Source organism: Gossypium hirsutum, chromosome D11, assembly GCF_007990345.1.
Source record: "Gossypium hirsutum isolate 1008001.06 chromosome D11, Gossypium_hirsutum_v2.1, whole genome shotgun sequence".
NCBI lineage: Eukaryota > Viridiplantae > Streptophyta > Magnoliopsida > Malvales > Malvaceae > Gossypium > Gossypium hirsutum.
The window spans coordinates 1,161,056-1,173,498 of record NC_053447.1 but is presented as its reverse complement, the minus strand read 5'-3'; the positions used below and the strand labels follow the sequence as shown (position 1 = coordinate 1,173,498).

General features: G+C 34.3%; 2 protein-coding genes across 2 annotated transcripts; both read left to right on the top strand.

Annotated features, from left to right (window-relative positions):
* The first annotated feature begins 6,722 nt into the window (after positions 1 to 6,722).
* LOC107902527 (F-box protein At2g17036) lies at positions 6,723 to 8,180 on the top strand. Its single transcript, XM_041103877.1, has 3 exons — positions 6,723 to 7,356; positions 7,400 to 7,798; positions 8,110 to 8,180. The coding sequence occupies exons 1-3, from the start codon at positions 6,723 to 6,725 to the stop codon at positions 8,178 to 8,180; spliced, it is 1,104 nt and encodes a 367-aa protein (XP_040959811.1).
* Positions 8,181 to 10,480: 2,300 nt separating this feature from the next.
* On the top strand, positions 10,481 to 11,692 carry LOC107903065 (probable membrane-associated kinase regulator 6). The gene is made up of 2 exons (XM_016829122.2): positions 10,481 to 11,220; positions 11,487 to 11,692. The coding sequence occupies exons 1-2, from the start codon at positions 10,608 to 10,610 to the stop codon at positions 11,492 to 11,494; spliced, it is 621 nt and encodes a 206-aa protein (XP_016684611.1). The 5' UTR covers positions 10,481 to 10,607; the 3' UTR covers positions 11,495 to 11,692.
* Positions 11,693 to 12,443: the final 751 nt, after the last annotated feature.

Genomic DNA, 12,443 nt, shown 5'->3' with positions numbered 1-12,443 from the left:
AGGCTTTAATATGGGTCGAGTCGGTCCAGGTCTGGGTTTAACATTTATAATTTGGGTTGGGTTTGGATAAAAGTTTAGGCTCATTTTTGGGTCAAGCAGGGCACGAGCTTATCAATCAAGCTTAAAATTTTTATTGACCTCGACTCAAACACGAACTGCCCGATCTATCAACAACTCTAGTACTGGCATGCTTTGGTTGTTTTTATAGCTTTTCTTTTTTTTGCCAAATTCTGAACATTTTTAATGGAAGGGAAAACATTTTATTTCTTGTTGAACAAAGCGTAGACTCTCTTGTGTTGGTGCTTGTAAGGCTTGTATATATAAAACAATTATTTGTAAACGATAGATATCTATTAATTTGGGGTTGGAATCCAATATCTACAATTGATATGCATGAGTGACCCAATTTTCAGCCAATGCAGGTAAAATAAAAAACGGTAGAGGCATATCTTGGAAAAAACGACCACTTTGTGAGCTAAAAATGACCACTATTTTCCAAGATAAGGATGAATTAAGCAAATGGAATTACAAGCACATCTCAAGAATCAAGAAGCAACGACATACATAAAATAACATCAATGTATCAAGCGATTCTGTAAAATGTAGTTTAGAATAATCCTTCATTTATACGAAGAATCGCAACATTTTTATTTTGCAAGACATTGGTAACTCCGATTTACTTAACTTGTCAACAAAAATCTTTAATAATCGAACTTAACAATGACGTAACAATTTTCCATTATTACATACCGAGACTTACAAACAGTGAACCAATCAAGTTGAAAAGATTGAGGCAAACAACTTCTTTGCTATATTATTAGAAAGATTTACTATGAAATTAACGATTTGAACTGCATATTCTTTTGAGACAGCTATAACAAAAGCTACGTAAATTAAATTTTTTTGTATAAAATTCTCATGGAGTAAAAAAAAAAACAGAATTTCTTTTAATTGAGTTCCAGCAGGAGTCTAGAAATTGTGTATGACATGAAGTTAGCAATTAAACTAAAGAGAGATGGAATAATTAGATTAGGGATGATAATGAAAGAGAGAGGAAAAGATATACATTTATTATTATTGACTTTTAGTAGGAGTCTATAATCTAGCAATAAGCTTAGAGATAAAGCAAAACATGCATATTCAACAATTAAAAATAATTATTTATTTATAGAACAACATGGACATAAAAAATATAAAAATAATCGAAAATAATAAAGATTGCGATTTTGACTTTAACTATATTTTTTTTTCTCTTTCATCAATATTAACCCTAATTCTCCTTATTTACCATCTCTTTTTTCTTGCTCTCAAAGAAAAGAAAAAAAACATACTCTCTTCTTTTCTGAGAATTTTATATGTACCTGTTGTTCCAATAGGGTCGGAAGCGTGTAAATTATTGTACTAAAAAATCACACAAAGTTCAATTCCCAGGGAAGAGAGGTGGATCACATGGATCTCTTAAATACCAAGTCTTTCCTTAGACAGAATATCCCTTCTATAGTAATTTAATAGCACAATTAAATACTACTATTATACCCTCAAATATTGAAAGAAAAATAGGACAAGAAAGAACACAAGAGATTTAACGAGGTTCGGTAAATTATACCTACGTCCTCGGGCACTAACACCAGATGATAACTTTACTATCTCCAAAGTATTACAAACAAATAGAATTCCTTAAGAATTCTCAAATGGGAGAAGAGAGAAAACTAAGAGAGAAAGATTGGTTGGGATGGTTGAAATGAAAAATGAAAAGGCCTATTTATAGTTGAGGTTCAGGGACTAACTTGCAAATGGCCTAAAAAATTAGGGACCAAAATTGCAATTATCACATTCAACTTTTCAACATTCAGTGCAACTTGCTCAACCTTTTTAACAAGTTGCTTCCTACCTTTGTTGACTTTTCAACAATCTCCACCTTGAAGATTTGATTAGGATAATCACATCTTCACATACTTCCTTCAACTCCCCAAATTCGATAAAGCTATCTTTTGTAGTGCCTCCAAATGCGCTCTCGAGCGCCATACACCTAAAGGTGCTCAAATTCTCAGGATGTTAATCAAGTTCAAACAATGATTAAACTTGATTGTTGTTACCACCTTGGTCATCATATCTGCGGGATTATCTGCTGTCGGAATCTTCTGAAGTAGAATTTTTCCTTTTTCAAAGACTTCCCGCACAAAGTGATATCTTACGTCGATATGCTTGGTTCTTGAATGATAGACTTGATTTTTCGCTAAATGAATAGCACTCTGACTGTCACAATATAGACTAATGTGACTTTGAACAACTCCCAAGTCTTTCAATAATCCATTAAGCCAAATAGCCTCCTTAACAGCTTCTGTAACTGCCATATATTCTGCCTCTGTAGTAGACACAGCTACTGTAGACTGTAAGGTAGACTTCCAACTCACTGGGGCTTTCGCAAGAGTAAACAGATACCCCGTAGTTGAACGACGTTTATCTAAATCACCAGCAAAGTCTGAATCAACATATCCAACTACAAACTGACCAAGTGCTTCATCCTGTTCAAAAATTAAACCAACATCTACGGTTTTTCGAAGATACCGTAGAATCCATTTCACAGCTTGCCAATGTCCTTTTCCAGGATCATGCATATACCTGCTCACAACTCCAACAGCTTGTGAAATGTCAGGCCTCGTACACACCATCGCATACATCAAACTCCCAACTGCATTAGCATATGGGACTTTTGCCATATATTCTCTTTCTTCTTCAGTTTTCGGAGATAATTGAGCACTAAGTTTCAAATGAGAAGCAAGTGGGGTACTTACATGTTTTGTGTTTTCATTTACACCAAAACATTGTAATACCTTTTTCAGATATTACTTCTGATTCAAACAAAGCTTGCCTCTCTGTCTATCTCTACTTATCTCCATGCCGAGAATCTTCTTGGCCTCACCTAGATCTTTCATCTCGAACTCTTGATTCAACTGAGCCTTCAGCTTATCTATCTCATTTTGGCTCTTCGGAGCGATTAGCATATCATCAACATACAAGAGTAGATAAATGAAAGATCCGTCATGCAGTTTCTGCAAATACACACAATTGTCATATTTGCTTCTTGTGTACTTCTGCCTTCTCATAAAGCTATCAAATCGCTTGTACCACTGCCTCGGGGATTGCTTCAATCCATATAGCGATTTGTTAAGCTTACAAACCCAATTTCTACCACCAGCATCTGTGTATCCTTCTGGCTGAGTCATATAGATCTCCTCTTCTAACTCACCATGCAAGAAAGCTGTCTTAACATCAAGTTGAGCTAGCTCCAAATTCAACTGTGCTACCAAGGCCAACAAAATTCTAATGGAGGAATGCTTCACAACAGGGAAAATACATCATTGTAGTCAATTCCCTCCTTCTGAGCGTAGCCTTTAGCTACCAATCTTGCCTTGTAGCGAATATCCTTCTTGCTAGGAGATCCATCTTTCTTTGCGAATACCCACTTGCATCCGATTGCCCTTTTACCTTTCGGTAATTGCGCCAACTCCCAAGTATTGTTCTTCCGGAGAGACTGCATTTCTTCATCCATGGCGCTTTTCCATTTATCACTTTCTAAGCTTTGCATTGCTTCTTGATAAGTGATAGGAATATCATCAACAACGGGAAGGGCGTAGGCCACCATATCAGTAAATCGAGCAGGTTTACGAATTTCTCTCCGTGCCCTTGCAACTGCAACTGGTTCTGGTGTACTTAGTGGTTCTTGGGTCAGAACCTCTTCAACCTCTAATTCCTCCATTGTGGCTGGAGAATTAGACTTATTAACTGGGCAAATCCCCATCTGCTCAAACTCCACCTGTTTTGGAGTACACTCCACCTGCTGTGGAGTATTGCTCGTCTGAATATCTTTATCTGCTACCTTTTTCAATGTGGCAGATTCATCAAAGGTAACATCTCTGCTACAGATCATTTTCTTTGTGCTTAAGCACCAAAGACGAAATCCCTTCACTCCAGAAGTGATTCCCATAAAGAGAGCTTTCTTTGCCCTCGGATCTAACTTTGACTCCTTCACATGGTAATATGCAGTGAATCCAAACACATGTAAGGAATCATAATCTGTAGCCGGTTTTCCAGACCATACCTCCATAGGAGTTTTTCTTTCTAATGCAGATGATGGCAAACGATTAACAAGATGGCCAGCGTATGTCACAGCCTCAGCCCAAAATTGCTTGCCCAACCCAGCATTAGACAACATACATCGAACTTTCTCCAGCAATGTTCGATTCATACGCTCTGCCACTCCATTCTGTTGTGGTGTATCCCTAACTGTGAAGTGTCGAACAATACCATACTCTTGGCACACATCGAAGAACGGATCACTTTTATATTCCCCTCCATTGTCCGTCCTAAGCCGCTTGATTTTCTTGCCAGTCTGGTTTTCGATCATAGTTTTCCATTTAAGAAAAACTCCAAGCACTTCATCTTTAGTTTTCATGGTATACACCCAAACTCTTCTGGAAAAGTCATCAACAAAAGTAACAAAGTAGTGTTTTCCTCCCAACGAAGGTGTTTTGGAAGGCCCCCACACATCTGAGTGAATATATTCCAAAATACCTTTTGTATTATGGATAGCAGTGCCGAATTTCACTCTCTTTTGCTTTCCCAGAACACAATGCTCACAAAATTTTAATTTGCAAGCCTTTGCACCTTTCAACAATCCTTGCTTTGCCAGAATTTGCAAGGATTTTTTGCTGGCATGTCCCAACTTCATATGCCACAACTGCATTGAGTCCAAGTCTTTGTTACCGGAAGCTGCAGCGACTGCTCCAATAACTGTACTACCTTGGTAGTAATACAAGTTATTTTTCCTGATGCCCTTCAATATTACAAGTGCGCCAGATGTCACTTTCAAAATCCCATCTCTCATAGTAACAACTGAACCATTGGATTCCAAGGCTCCCAATGAGATGAGATTTTTCTTCAAACTGGGCACGTACCGAACATCAGTCAGAACTCTGGTTGATCCATCTTGATTCTTTAATTGGATTGAACCTATCCCAACAGTTTTACAGGCATTGTCATTGCCCATATAAACAACTCCTCCATTTAGTTCTACTAAATCAGAGAACCACTCCCGGTTAGGGGACATATGATAGGTACAACCCGAATCCAATATCCACTCATCTGAATGGAACGACGATGATGATGCAACCAGTGATAGTTCAGAGTCACTAGTATCATGCTTAGCAACACAAGCATCTACAGCAGCTTTTCCCTTATTCTTCAGCTTTGGACAATTTTTCTTCTAGTGGCCTTTCTCATGACAAAAAGCACATTCATCTTTCCCGAGTCTGGACTTTGACTTTGATCTCCCCTTTTGAGTTTTCTTCCGAGTGTATGAACGACCTCGGACTACTAAAGCTTCTGTATCTCTGATTGAGTTTTTCTGTTTGTCCTTCTTTCTCTGTTCATAACTGTATAAGGCCGCACAGACTTCGCTCAGAGATATATCACTCCTGCCATGAAGTAGAGTAGTTTCTAGGAACTCAAACTCCTCAGGAAGTGACCCCAACAGCATCAAAGCCAAATCTTCATCTTTGAATGTCTCATCCATATTCAGCAAATCAGTGACTAGCTGATTAAATTTGGTGATGTGATCATTCATTGTGGTACTTGGGACGTATGTGAAGCGAAACAGTCTTTTCTTCAAGTGGAGCTTATTTTGACTGTTTTTCTTCAAAAATTTTTCTTCAAGTGCCACCCACAACTTATTTGCAGAAGTCTCCTTTGAAAAAGCATACCTCTGCTCTCGAGAAAGGCATGATCGAATTGTGCCACATGCCAACCGATTGATCGCCTTCCAATCTTTCTCCTGTACATCATCTGGTTTCTCTTCATCAATGGCAATGTCTAGACCCTGCTGAAAAAGGGCATCTAGAACCTCACTTTGCCACATACCAAAATGGCCCGTGCCATCAAAGATCTCCACGGCCAATCTTGCATTTGCAATTGTCGGTCTTGTCCACATGGACGATGTTGAAGCTCCTACACCGACCGTTTTCTCCATAATCTTTCAATATACCTAAGGAAATCTTTTCTGATGTGGAAGATCAGTTTAAACTGCAACCACAGAGCATACTACGATTAACCTTCGGCTCTTGATACCACTTGTTGTTCCAATAGGGTCGGAAGCGTGTAAATTATTGTACTAAAAAATCACACAAAGTTCAATTCCCAGGGAAGAGAGGTGGATCACATGGATCTCTTAAATACCAAGTCTTTCCTTAGACAGAATATCCCTTCTATAGTAATTTAATAGCACAATTAAATACTACTATTATACCCTCAAATATTGAAAGAAAAATAGGACAAGAAAGAACACAAGAGATTTAACGAGGTTCGGTAAATTATACCTACGTCCTCGGGCACTAACACCAGATGATAACTTTACTATCTCCAAAGTATTACAAACAAATAGAATTCCTTAAGAATTCTCAAATGGGAGAAGAGAGAAAACTAAGAGAGAAAGATTGGTTGGGATGGTTGAAATGAAAAATGAAAAGGCCTATTTATAGTTGAGGTTCAGGGACTAACTTGCAAATGGCCTAAAAAATTAGGGACCAAAATTGCAATTATCCCATTCAACTTTTCAACATTCGGTGCAACTTGCTCAACCTTTTTAACAAGTTGCTTCCTACCTTTGTTGACTTTTCAACAGTACCTTACCCTTCCATCCTGTAATTAGACCTTTGTCTTTGCCAATGGCAGTTTCAGAAAAACAAAATCTTCTCAAGCATACTGATTGGGCAAATCTTCCCAAGAATATTATTGATTCGATAATAGAGAAATCGGTTCCTCCACTTTCTCAATTTATTCGATTTGGTTCTGTTTGCAAGGCTTGGCATGCAGCACTCACGGAGAATCGCTCCTTACGTTCTAAGATTTTGAAGAGATGCCATCATCAAGTTCCATTCCTAATGATTACCAAAAGTCAAGAAAAGCGTGGTTTATATAATATCATTGAGAAGAAATTACATGGCGTGGAGTTGTCAGTGCCTTATAAAAGAAGATGTTGTGGTTCTTCTTATGGATGGATAGCTACAGTAGACTGGACTTTGGCTATTAAACTCATAAACCCTTTCACCGGTGGAATCATTGATCTTCCTTCTGTTGATATTCCCGCTGTGAACAAATTCACTAAGGAAGATGAGCATGAGTTTCATGTCAAGAAAGTGATATTATCTGATGATCCTTACGTAAATCCAGATAATTTTATGGTTTTAGCACTTTTTGGAGCATCGAGTTCAATCGCTATTATCCGACCTGGTGAGAAAACTTGGACCTATACAAGTAATTTGGAAACAATTGCCAAAGACGACGCTATTTTTCATAAAGGCAAGTTTAAATGCTGTAGATTTTAGGTTGGGAATCAAATCAGTCCAAGTCACAAATATGAATGGTAGTTTAGTTTCAGCTTTTGATGAGAACATAATAATTCCACCTGAAGAAGAAGGTGATAATGCGTTTAAGTATATTGTGGAATCATCAGACGGTGAACTTTTGATTGTCCAAAGATTTATTAGCACCTATGGTCCATACCGTTGGACAACAAACTTCAAGGTTTTAAAGCTTCGGCAACATGCAAACCATGTGGCAAGGCTTGTTGAGGTAAGGAACATTGGGGATGATGCCTTGTTCTTGGGTGACAATTGCTCCATGTCTGTCGCTGCTTCTCGATTTCCGGAATGTCGACCCAATTCCATTTACTTTACGGATGATACTATTCGTTATACTCTTGAAGGGTCTATTGATATGGGAATTTTTAGTTTGGAAACAGGTTGTTTTCAACCATTTGATGATATGGATCCTTCTCATTCAGATATGCCTCCTCCCTTTTTTATTTTACCTACATTGGTTGACAATCGAGTCACACATCCATGTCAATACTAGATACTCGATGGGAACAGGTTCTTTTCACCAGTAATACTCTGTTTGGTAGCTCAGAAAGCACACAGGAATAATTTGAATTTGAGAACTAGTGTTCGTTTTCTTCAAGTAGATTGTGCTGCATTTATATTCAATGAAATTTTAGTGTGTATATTTCACCTAGCGTTGTAGTTTATTGTTAACTTTCTTTTCTTCTTGCAGGTTTCTCCAACGATTCTCTTCATTTTCCTGGAAATTTATCACTTCAGATTTTCACTCTTTTAATAAACTAATCAATTTGGACTTATTTAATTCTTTTTAATAATATAACAACTAAATTGATCCATTTAATAATAGAGGGATTAATTGAATACCAGTCCCTATAAATAGAGACTTTCTAAGTATTTTAACCAACTCAAAAGTAATACTAAACAACTTCAAATGTCACGAACCTGTTTCCAATCTCCAACAATAATCGTCAAATTGACTTAAATCTAAAGCATGTTCTTCTATTCGTTGATGAGTGTTAATCTACCATACCAATCTTCAAATATCGCTTGAAACTTAAAAAAAAAAAAACCTAACAACTCAGTGACTTAAATAAAAACTTTCGAATGGTTTAATGACAAATTTTAATAATTTAGTGACCATTTTATAACTTTTAGAATTGAGTAACCAAAATATAAACTTTTTAAAAATTTAATAATCTTGGATGAAATTTTCCCTAATTTAAATTGCTTTATTAAAGCTTTAGATTGTATTGAAGGAGGATACATGGTTGGGACCCGTTGGTTTCAAAGTCACTTTCTCCGTTGGGCTTTTAGCCCAGAAATCTAGGTCAATGTCCGTTTCATTCTCCGACATGTCCCCGACCCTTTTGTCTGCTATTTTATTTTTTCTTCTTTTCTCCAGATAATTTATAATTAGTTTATTACTTCTATTTTTAGGTTAAAAAATTTGTCATAAGTCCTTATGGTTTTTATAAATTTAAATTTAGTGTCTAGGTTTTTATTTCTGGGAATTTAATCACTCCTTTTCAAATTTCGAATTTCAGGTCCCGACTGCTTGTAATGTTAAATTTAATTTGTTAAGTTTATTATAACGTCATTTTTTTAGTTACATGACTACCAAGTGAGTATTTCTTTTATTTCAAAATATCACACAAACAAATTTAACAATGTTAGCAATTTGACCTGAATTTTGAATTCTGAAAAATAAAAGTATATAGATTAAATTTTAATTTTGTGAAGAGTATAAAGACTTATGATATATTTTACCCTTTTTTTTAATATGAGTACATGTTTGATACAAATATGTTCAATTTTTTAATTTTTCATGCATAAAAAAATAATTGTAAAATCATATTTTCGTATCTATCTTCGTATATGCATCAAACCAATGTGTTGAGGACAACTATTTAAGAAAAAAATATCAATTTTGATATTTTTGTATCTATAGTCTAAAATGTAATTTGATACATGAATTTCAATTTGATGCAATCATGCACATAAAATTTGAATTGTGATTCATATGTATATATAAATCAAATCAAAATCTCATGTATAAAATCGCAGAAAATCAAAATCCCTTTATAATATTACACATTGGATCAAAATTAATTTATAATTTTAATATTTACCCTTTAAAAAAACAAACATTTTAAATTAAGAAAAATGCGGAGAAGCTTCCAACATACAAATTGTGACCATCTATAGTTTCTTTTATTTAATTTTGTGGTATAGGAAAGGCATTTTATCCTTTAAGTTGGACCATAAGTCATTTACAATTGAGCAGTTAGGATGTACGCATCAAACCGGTGATACAGCCATCCTTTCAAAATTGGCGGTGCTCATCTCAATTAAATATATTATTTAAAGCCAAAAAATTGTGACCGCCCGATAATTAAACAAAAGCATGCGGTGTGAAATCAACAATTGTGAATAATGACATAAGAATTAATCAGTTGTTTAGGTAGAATTTTATAAATAATGAAGACCCTTGGCTTTTATTGCAATATAATTTTACTAAGTTAAAAGAAGGGTTAAGTTCTGTTGTTAGTCCTTAGACTTTTATTTAGTTTTTTTAAATTTTAAAATTTCAATGTTGACCATAATATTTCTAAAATCTTAGGTAGAAAACATATTATCACACGTTTAATGTCATTTTAGTTTGCTGCTACCACATACTACTCATAAAAAAATTCAATAAATGGACTTAACGTGTTTTTTTTTTGTGTGTGTGAATACTAAAATTTTAAATTTTGAAAAATATATGAATTAAGAATGATCAAATTGAAAAACGTGGATTAAATCTAGAACCTTACGTGTAGTAGAAGACTAAGAATAGAATTTAACCAAATGTATTTAACTGCTACTATTTGGATTAGAACTAAAATTGACCAATTCGAAAAGTCCAAGGATAAAAATTGATCAAATTAAAACTTATGTATAGTACAGGGACTAAAAGCAAAATTTAACCTAAAAAGGAAGTGTGGAATAAAAGGTTGATGCAACAATGCAGCATGAATGCTGATGGGGGGCTCACCTTTTCTCTTTTAAATTATTAGGGGTGAAGACATCATATCTATAAATGTGTGTATATATATACATATATATTAAGATGTGTTGGTCACATTGTTGTGCTTTTTCCCTTACAATACAAAACTCCATATCATTTTTTGTTCTGTTTTTCTTGCATCATTTAATAGAGTGTAAGAAGCCATGGAAACTGCTCAACCCGTCATCTCCATCGAAAGCTTTTCATATAGTTGGTTAGTTAACCTAAGACCTTCATTAGATAGTTTAGATAGAGCTTCATTTGATATTGCATCATGTGATGAAACAGCTTCTTTCATTGAAATGGACCCAACAATGCCACCTTCTAAGAGATTCTTTTCAAATCCTCAAGATTTTATGTTTGATTTTCCGATCCCACAACCTCCTCCTTCAGCTCTCGCCCTTGTTCATGCCGATGAGCTCTTTTCGAATGGCTATATCGCGCCGTTCTTTGTTAACCCTTTGAAAATGGAAGCATACAAAGAGGTTTCCAGTTCATCTCCGACGGGGGAAAGATCAGTTCAACATGAACTGATTCCAGATAGTAAACCGAATCGCCTTGTTTGTTTGAGGAAGTGTCGAATAAGATTGTCCAAGAGAATGTTTTTGAAATACTTGGGTTTTCTTATAACGTTATGTAGAAGAATTAGAAGGTTCAACACAAGTAAAAAAGTCGAAGCCGTTGTTGGAGTGAGTGTTGTATATAATGAGTGGCGAAAGCCATTTGATTTCGAAAACTCGATTTACGAAGCGGTTCTTCATTGCAAACAATCAAACGGTATGTTGAATCTCTTTTTGTTTATTATTTTTGTTTATTAAGGGAGGGCTAGTAGTCGCTAAGGCTTCCCTAAAATGAAAAAATAGCGTTTTTTCCTTTTAGATTTTATAAAATTATAAGTTAATGAATAATTAAATTACATATTTTAATTTAATTTTTTAAAATTTATAAATATTAACATAATAATAAAATTATATAATTTAATTATTGTCTTTCCAACTTTACCTCGGGGTGCTGATATTGTTTTTCGTGTATTTCGTTTTCAGGAAAATGAGTGCGGGATGCAATTATCTATTTCAATCCCACATCGGAAGAGTGGAAAATAGGTGGTGTCATGAAGGGTATATGCCTACTTGTTATTTGTCCTTTTCCATCTTTTCTTTTCTGGGAAATTATAAAGCTTTGTAAATGGTTGGCCATGGAATCCAAGCATACAAGTATATACTTGAATTATCATTTATATATTTTCTTTCCTTATTCTCAATTGTATTATTCTCAAATTTTATATATTTATCGATATGCTTAAATGAGGAAAATCGAAAAAATTAAAAATCAATCTGAACTAAATGTTTTGATAGTTTATGGAATGCAAATTTAAAAAAAAAACCGCACTTACCCGAAATGAATCAAGTTCTATTTTTATTTAATTTAGAGTTAATTGCCTCAAACATCCTCAAATTATGAATTGATCTTTAAACTTTACATCATTCTAATTACATCTCTAAACTATAAAGTTATATCAATTAGGTCCTTATGTTATTAAAATAGTTAATTTAACTGTTAAATAACACATCAGTTCTTATGTGACATAATTTAAAATGAAAATTTTAAGAAAAATGAATATCGTAAAAATAGATGTTTTAAAAATCTTAGTTTTGATATTTTTGAAACTTTTACCAAAAAAATCATTTTTCACTTTTTTTTCAGTTTTATTATATTTTTAGTTTTTACTTTTTGACGTGACAATGGTTTATTTCTTTGAATTAATTTTCATTTTAAATTTAGCTGCATAAGATTTTACATGTCATTTAATAGTCAAATAAACAGTTTTAATAATGAAATCATTAATAATTTAGGGATGTAATTAGAACGTTTTAAAATTTAGGGACCAATTTACTTGAAGGTCATAATTTGGCGATGTATGGTGCAATTAACTCTTTAATTTATAAGTAATTTTATTTTTATAATATAAAAATAAATATTTTATATTTAAAATAATGAAA

What these genes read in the sequence shown, in the direction of transcription:
- LOC107903065 (XM_016829122.2), top strand. Translation starts at nt 10,608, where the DNA reads ATGGAAACTGCTCAACCCGTCATCTCCATCGAAAGCTTTTCATATAGT.
- LOC107902527 (XM_041103877.1), top strand. Translation starts at nt 6,723, where the DNA reads ATGGCAGTTTCAGAAAAACAAAATCTTCTCAAGCATACTGATTGGGCA. An exon ending in CGACGCTATTTTTCATAAAG is followed by an intron (nt 7,357 to 7,399) that starts GCAAGTTTAAAT and finishes GAATCAAATCAG; the next exon opens with TCCAAGTCACAAATATGAAT. An exon ending in AATTTTTAGTTTGGAAACAG is followed by an intron (nt 7,799 to 8,109) that starts GTTGTTTTCAAC and finishes TTCTTCTTGCAG; the next exon opens with GTTTCTCCAACGATTCTCTT.